The sequence below is a fragment of the Nicotiana tomentosiformis genome, chromosome 12 (assembly GCF_000390325.3).
Source record: "Nicotiana tomentosiformis chromosome 12, ASM39032v3, whole genome shotgun sequence".
In the NCBI taxonomy this organism is placed as follows: Eukaryota; Viridiplantae; Streptophyta; class Magnoliopsida; order Solanales; family Solanaceae; genus Nicotiana; species Nicotiana tomentosiformis.
This window is the reverse complement of record NC_090823.1, coordinates 112,828,279-112,836,559: the sequence shown is the minus strand read 5'-3', so window position 1 is coordinate 112,836,559 and position 8,281 is coordinate 112,828,279. Positions and strand designations below refer to the sequence as shown.

Here is an 8,281-nt window from a genome sequence, read left to right as displayed (position 1 = left end):
ATGTTAAAAATTGTTAGGTGGCGACTCTTTTTCTTTTAATACCCATTTTAAAAGAGTTGTCACAGGTCAAAACCCACTTTTGCAAGAAAATGGGGCGCGACAATATGGCGACTCTGCTGGGGATATACTTAGGCTCTTACCATAACAAATTTCACTTATGTGGATTATTTCCCTTATCTTCCTACATTTGTTTAAATTGCTATGACATTCACATCCTTTCCCTTATTCTCCTTTATTTGTTTAAACTGCTATGACATGCACATCCCTCCCCCTTATTCCCCTTTATTATGACATGCACATCCCTCCCCCCATTCTCCTTTATTTGCTATGACATGTATGCCCTTTCTCATTTCTTTCATCGTGTTTAAGATTACTATCATGATTCTCCCGTCCCTATTTTCCTACTTGCTTCATTATGTCCTCGCACATTTTCACGAGCTAAACTGACTTCTCTTTTTGTCTTTCTTTTCTTTTCCCTTCTTTTCATGTTCACCTTTATTATGTTATTTAGTGCTTTTATGTATTCTTATCATACAAATACTTGGCAACGTGTTACTATTTCTGCATAAAGCATGTTCCACATCATACTCCACTCGTGCCTATTATCAATATAGCGACGCTTGATGAGTGTCCGCGCTTTCCTGAAATAAACTTTTTTTTAAATCGGAAAGGCTTATTTGCGGTAGACTAGTCGATCAACGGTGTAGTCAATGGTCCCGTGCCTTTCCCTCTCAATTTGTCCACTTGAGAGTACCAGTCTAGACCTTGCTAGAAACCACGTTCTGATTTAAAATGTACATGCATCATGCTAAACCTAGTACGGATTGAGACGTCATTGACGTAACAACCCACTTAGATAAAACCTTGTCCAAAGTCCGATAGGATTTCCACAATCCCAATGGACACTAGCATATTATGTGCATTACTTGGAGAAAATGTGCCAACATGTTGATCATTATTGCGTAAGTAGTCGAATTTGGAGGGGGAAAGGGCCAACTCTTATTTGCTTGCAGAAATGAAGCACGAAATCCGGCGGTATGGTCCAGAATATCCCTCCTTTGTTACTTGACTGGTGGAAAGACCTTGTACCTTGTGATAAAAATCATGTGAGGAGAGGACTTGGTGACCTGCCATCTTTGCTGAACATTCAACCAAATAGAGAATTGATTAAGGCCGCTACCATGTTCTGGGATGAGAAAAGAGCTATTTTTCGATTTGGCAATATGGAAATGACTCCTCTCTTGGAAGAAATAGGGGGTTTTTCCAAGTTACCAAGGGATAGTCCGGGACTGCTAGTGCCAGAAAATTGCACTCCCCACTGTTTTCTAAAAATGTTGGGTTTTAAGAAGAATGATGAACTGCTCAGTCTAAAGAAATCATACATCCCTTTTGAGTTTCTTTACGAGCATTATGGGCATAGCAATTTATATCGTCTTCTTCATGATGGACTAGCCATTACTTCTTTGGGATGGGTGCATAGCCGGGTTTATGTTTTCATTATCTGCTTCCTGGGGTTGTTGATCTTTTCGATGTAAGGAAGAAGAATTCATACTCGCTTAGACATGGTCGCCAAGACCTTAATGGATGGTATCGAAGGGCAAACTTATACTATCATCCCAACGATCTTAGCTGAGATGTACCATGCTCTAGATCGGTGCAAGCATGGGTTTGGACACTTTGAGGGTAGCAATCTATTGCTACAAGTCTAGCTGTTGGAACACTTTCAGAGGGGTGAGTATCGTCAACAGCTTCTGCGAAGGCCACTGAATGACTACATAGCAACCCATCACCCAAAGAAAATGACATTTATTCCAGACAGGTTTGCAAAGCCTTGAAATGTTGTAAGTTGGGTGCGTTTCTTCAGTAATCTGACAAACGAACAGGTGCATTGGATGTTTGAATGGTTTCCTAGTAGTGAGTTCATTATCAGATCAAAAGGGACTACTCACTTGGTCCTGATCGGGATGTGAGGCATCTATCATCACGCTCCCATAAGGGTAATAAGGCAAGCTGGAAGAAAATAAGTCATACCTTGGGTTTCCAACATGGTTCAGTACAAGGCATATTTCAAGGGAGATGTCATCCTATTTAAGTTCGAAGCACAACACATGTGGAACCAAAAGATCATTGTGGAAGGAGGAACTATTGAGCCAGACAGGTATCACGCCGGCCATATGTACTACTATCTATCATGGTTAGAAGACAATGTAGCTGGGGACATCAAACCAGGAGTCAATCTGAAGGATATGATCATAGATGAAGTGGCTGAAGCATAAGTGAAGTACAAGAGGCTACGCAAAAGGGTGTTCGAGTCCGAAGACAATTATTTGGAGCAACACAAAGTAAACATGAAGGCAATAAGGGAATGGAAGGAGATTGCCACAAAGTTGACAGATAGGTTAGAATGCTTAGAGAAAGGGCTAATGGAGCTAGAAGGGAAGATGAGGAAAAGACTTTGGGATTTTTAGGGCATGGACGACGATGAAGGAGGAAAGCTGGCAAAGGCTTACTTATTGCTGGATATGTGCGATCTGGGGAACATGATTGATGGGGTCATGAGAGCCAAGCATGGAGAAGGTCCTTCATGGACCAAGAAGATTAGGGGATAATGTTCTTTACTGCTTTATAGCTTAGATTAGATTTCGATGTAATATGGCCTAATGCCATTAGTGACTTTATTATTATTGTCGATTTAGTGAAAGTTTGTTTTGGCTTATTTTCGCATTAATGAAATGAAGCAAAGTTGGCTTCAATTTTTTTCAAGTCTATGTTTTGCTTAGGCTTACCTCAAGCACAATGAGGTCCCCCAAATTAGGACGTGAATAATTGCATGACTTTGTGAAACGTGTTTAAATATTGTGAACACTCTTTTATTTCACCTTACTAACTTGGTTACCTTTTGCTTTCTCTTTCTTTTAATTATTCCCATTCCCAAAGGTTGGTTCGTGCATACTGGCATCATCATCATACCACACTAGATCCAGAGGTCCTCCACCTAGCAACCCAAAAAGCAAAAGCAAGGGCAAAGGGAAAATGGATGATTTAAGTATCCAGAAAGATAATGCTGCTGTGGCGGAAAATGTTGAATCTTCAGATGGTAAAAGCACTCCGGGGCAGAAAGAGTTGGTCTTACGTTTGGAGAAGAAAATCCTGGAACAACAGGGTGAGCTTGAGCAGGTCCAAAATCTGGTAAACCTTTCCCTTACTCTCAATATCCCCGATATCAACCAGCAAAACCCAACTACCCAGAACCGAACACCGCCACAAAACACACAAAACCAGGATCCACCACCTATAGCTCCAAATCATCCTGCACCACACCAGTATCATAATCCCGCACCTCCCCAGAAACTTAACCCACCACCAGTGCAAACCCCTCAACAACATCACCATTATCCAACTCAATACCCGTAAACCACTACTTATCACACTCCTCAGAATGCATCGCAACCTACTCCCGATCCATAAAACTCAACCAATGACCACCCATATATCCAAGTCCCAAGAACTCATCAAAGCAATCTGATATATGTGGAAACCCTACCCCATACCCCGCAGCAAACTCTATACATACCCAAACGAACTGAGAAGGACATGTTCATTAGAAACATGGCAGAGGAACTCAAGAAACTCATGGGGAGAGTCCAGAGTGTTGAAGGTGGGAAAGGCATTGATGGTCTGAATTACAAAGATCTGTGTATTAAGCCAGATGTGGAACTGCCAGAGGGTTACAAACCTTCAAAGTTCGAAATGTTCAATGGCACTGGTGATCCGAAGGTGCATCTAAGAATATACTACGACAAGCTTGTAGGAGTAGGTAGGAATGAACAAATCCGCATGAAGTTGTTCATGCGAAGCCTTACAGGAGACGCCTTGTCTTGGTATATCAGTTAAAACCCAAAGAAGTGGGCAGATTGGGTAAGTATGGCATCAGACTTCATAGACAGATTCAGGTTCAACACAGAAAATGGGCCAGACATTTTCTATATTCAAAACCTCAAGAAGAAGCCGACAGAAACCTTTCGTGAGTAGGCTACTCAAAGGAGATCAGAGGCCGCAAAGGTAAGTCCAGCACTCAAAGAAGAGCAAATGAACAATTTCTTTGTTAGATCTCAAGATCCGCAGTATTATGAAAGATTGATGGTCATCGAGAATCACAAATTCTCAGACATCATCAAGTTGGGAGAGAGATTAGAAGAAGGAATCAAGAGCGGGATGGTGACTAATTTCGAGGCACTGCAAGCCACAAATAAAGCCTTGCAATCAGGAGGTATTTCAAAGAAGAAAGAAGTGGGTGATGTGATGGTAGCCCAGGGCCCTAAGTCTCTCCTCACGTACCAAACACCTCCATCCACATATCAACCCTCACCCCCAAAATACTAATACCCTGCCACTACCTACCATACCTAAAACACTCAACCTGCATATTACCATTCACCTCCACTCGCCCGCCAAAACTACCCAAAGCCACATCCAAATTTCGACCGCAGAACTCCTATACAATACACCCAATTGCTAAACCCATAGCCCAACTGTATGAAGACTAAAGGCTACTGGTTACGTCAGCCCTATTCCTGCTGTTGTTGTGGAAAATCCTTCCCAATGGATCAACCCCAATAAAACATGTGCTTATCATTCAGGAATGAAAGGTCATACCGTTGAGGAATGCCGCACGTTGAAAGACAAGATTCAGACGCTGATCGATATTAAGGTTATACAGGCAAAGGAAGTTGCACCGAATGTCTGCAATAATCCTCTCCCGGATCACAGAGGTGAGGGAGTGAAAGTGATTGAAACTGATAAGGAATGGGATCAGGTAGGGTCCATCGGACTCATTCGAGAGGGGGACGCTCCTATAACATCTCTGATCACCCTCACGCCAATTTGAAGTTGAGATAGCTACACCCTTCACTGTAGCGCTAGCAACCACACCATCTTACAAGTTTGATACCGTCCCATGGGATTATGTTGCGGAAGCTAGAAGAAAGGGAAAAGCCAAAATGGAAGAAACACATGCCGAGCAAGGTATGACTAGAACTGGCAGAGTTTACACGCCTGATAATCTGGGAGGAACAAGCAAAGAAGCTTCACCTAAACCGCCTGTTGTTGAGACGGGCACTGATGACTTTTGGAGAAAGGTAGAAGCAAGGAAATACTCCGTTGTTGGCCACTTGAATAAGGCTCCTGCTTAGATATCTATTTTATCATTGTTGCAAAATTCAGACGCACACAAGAATGGCTTGATAAAAGTGTTGAGTGAAGCTTATGTACCTACCGGCATCACTAGTGGAGAGATGGCTAGCATGGTTGGGCAGGTACTGGAGAGTCACAAAATCACTTTCCACGAAAATGAATTACTGCCAGAAGTATTAAGTCACAACAAGGCATTGCATATCATAGTGCAATTCGAGGACAAGTTCATTGCCAGGGTCCTGATAGATGGAGGTTCGAGTCTAAACATATGTCCACTGACCACTCTGAAGAGATTAGGCAAGGGTCTACATGAGATATGAATGAGAAGCATGAACATAAAGGCATTTGACGTATCTCAGAGAGCCACTATCGTGGAATTCAACCTTGATCTGCAGATTGGTCTGACTTGGTTTGATGTTGAGTTCCAAGTGCTAGATATATCTACTACTTACAACATGTTGTTGGGGTGACCATGGATACATGCAGCTGGGGAAGTGGCTTCTACTCTACACCAAGCTATGAAGTTTGAATGGAATCATCAGGAGGTGATCATTCATGGAGACGGAAGCAACCCTATCTACACCAACCAGACCGTTCCAGTCATCAAAAATAGGAGGAATTTGGGTGGAGAAACATATCACCACATTGAGAGGGTACACGCAATTGAAAAGGATCGATGGTGGAGTAAGAAGATAGAAAACATATTGTTATGGACGGGATATGAACTAGGCAAGGGTCTCGGCAAAACGCTTCAGGGAATCACTAAACCCATACAACCACAGTATCATGGTACGACCTTTGGACTCAGGTATGAATATAACGTACAAGAACATCAGGATTGGATACCGCTATGGCGCGCATATTATTATCCGATGGAACAACCCATACCACCTCTACACTAGACATTCCATCAGGCTGACATAATATGGGGATCAGCATGAGAAAGTTGTTTCTGGATAAAGAAGACATGGATTGCAGTGCAATTATTGAGGAGGAGGAGGAGAAAGACCTTACCATTCAGACAATGGAAGAAGGAGATGTTCTCAAGAACTGGACAACTGCACCATCCCGGGCTCGCAGAGTTCCTGGGTAGCCCGGCAAATTAACATGACTTAATTTCAAATTGTTTTGAGCATTTAAGACATTTTCAGTATTTTGTTTTGAAATAATTACTCGAGCCATCGAGTCGTACTTGTTGACATTTTAATGTTTTATTAATGCATTACTGCTTTTCATATTTATGATTATCTTTCTACATTCTTTTTAGCATAATTATTACATATCCTGATAACCTACGACTGTGACATGTAATGAGACAACCTAACACAAGGACAACGATTTGAAAGATCTGGAAGATGATGTAATACCTGAGGAAATTGTCAAAGAAGTAGAGAATTTTAAGAACAAACCAAAGTCTAATTTGGAGGAAATTGAGGCCATTAACTTGGGGGATTCTGAAAAAGTCAAGGAAACTCGTATAAGCATTCAGCTATCACCGTCAAAAAAAGAAGAGTATGTCAGGTTCCTAAAGGAATATGAGGATATTTTAGCATGGTCCTATGATGATATGACTGGGTTAAGCACATCTATAATAGCTCACAAGCTACCCACCAATCCTATGTGTCCACCGGTAAAACAGAAGCTTAGGAAATTCAAACCAGATATGAGTTTAAAGATAAAAGAGGAGGTCACCAAACAAATTAAAGCCAAGGTTCTCTGAGTGGTCGAATACCTGACCTGGTTAGCCAACATTGTGCCATTTCCAAAGAAAGATGGGAAAGCTAGAGTATGTGTCGATTACTGAGATCTGAATAGAGCAAGTCCTAAGGATGATTTCCCATTGCCTAACAAACACATACTAATCTTCAATTATGCCAAGCATGAACTCCAATCCTTTGTGGATTTCTTCGCAGGATATCATCAGATCTAGATGGATGAAGAGGATGCTGAAAAGACCGCCTTTATCACACCATGTGGGGTATATTGTTACAAAATGATGCCGTTTGGATTGAAGAATGTTGGGGCCACCTACATGAGATCCATGACGACTATCTTCCATGACATAATACACAAAGAAATATAAGTGTACGTGGATGATGTTATCATCAAGTCTAAAAGTAGTTCGGATCACATAGCAAACCTAAAGAAATTTTTTGATCGGCTTCGAAAATACAATTTGAAGTTGAACCCTGCAAAATGTGCCTTCGAAGTCCCTGCTGGAAAGTTTTTAGGTTTCATCACCAGCCGCCGAAGTATTGAGTTAGACCCGTTAAAAATCAAAGCTATCCATGACTTTCCACCACCAAAGAATAAGAAAGATGTGATGCGTTTTCTAGGACGCCTCAATTATATCAGCCGTTATATAGCAAAATCAACGGTGATATGTGAGCCAATCTTCAAAATGCTGAGGAAAGATATTGCAACAAGTTGGACCGAAGAATGCGAGAAAGCCTTCAACAAAATCAAGGAGTATTTATCTAAACTGCCCGTGTTGTCCCGCCAGAACCAGGAAGACCCTCTGTTGCTTTATCTGTCCGTGTTGGATGGAGCCTTTGGCTAAATTCTGGGCAACATGACGAAACTGGGAGGAAAGAGCAGGCAATATATTATCTGATCAAGAAGTTCATACCTTACGAAGCCCGATATTCTTTGTTGGAACGCACTTGCTGCTATGACATGGATAGCCCAAACTTTGAGACATTATTTTTGTGCATACACTACATATCTCATATCAAGGATGGATCCACTAAAATACATCTTTCAGAAAACCATGCCTATGGGTAAGTTAGCAAAGTGGTAGATACTGCTGAGTGAGTTCGACATCATCTACGAAACTCAGATAGCAGTCAAAGGGCAAGCATTGGCTGATCACTTGGCAGAAAATCTCATAGACGGAGAACATGAACCATTGAAGATGTATTTTCCCGATGAAGAGGTTTATTTGTAGGAGAAGACATTATCTAAGCATATGATGGTTGAAGGATGTTCTTCGACGGAGCAGAAAACTTCAAGGGAGTGGGCATCGGAGCTGTCTTAGTATCAAAAATCGGTCAACATTACCCGGTATCTGCAAAACTCAGGTTCCCGT

General features: G+C 41.7%; 1 protein-coding gene across 1 annotated transcript; it reads left to right on the top strand.

Annotated features, from left to right (window-relative positions):
* The first annotated feature begins 6,118 nt into the window (after nucleotides 1-6,118).
* On the top strand, nucleotides 6,119-7,753 carry LOC138903233 (uncharacterized mitochondrial protein AtMg00860-like). The gene is made up of 2 exons (XM_070191165.1): nucleotides 6,119-6,274; nucleotides 7,376-7,753. The coding sequence occupies exons 1-2, from the start codon at nucleotides 6,119-6,121 to the stop codon at nucleotides 7,751-7,753; spliced, it is 534 nt and encodes a 177-aa protein (XP_070047266.1).
* Nucleotides 7,754-8,281: the final 528 nt, after the last annotated feature.

What these genes read in the sequence shown, in the direction of transcription:
- LOC138903233 (XM_070191165.1), top strand. Translation starts at nt 6,119, where the DNA reads ATGGGGATCAGCATGAGAAAGTTGTTTCTGGATAAAGAAGACATGGAT. An exon ending in CACCATCCCGGGCTCGCAGA is followed by an intron (nt 6,275 to 7,375) that starts GTTCCTGGGTAG and finishes TACAATTTGAAG; the next exon opens with TTGAACCCTGCAAAATGTGC.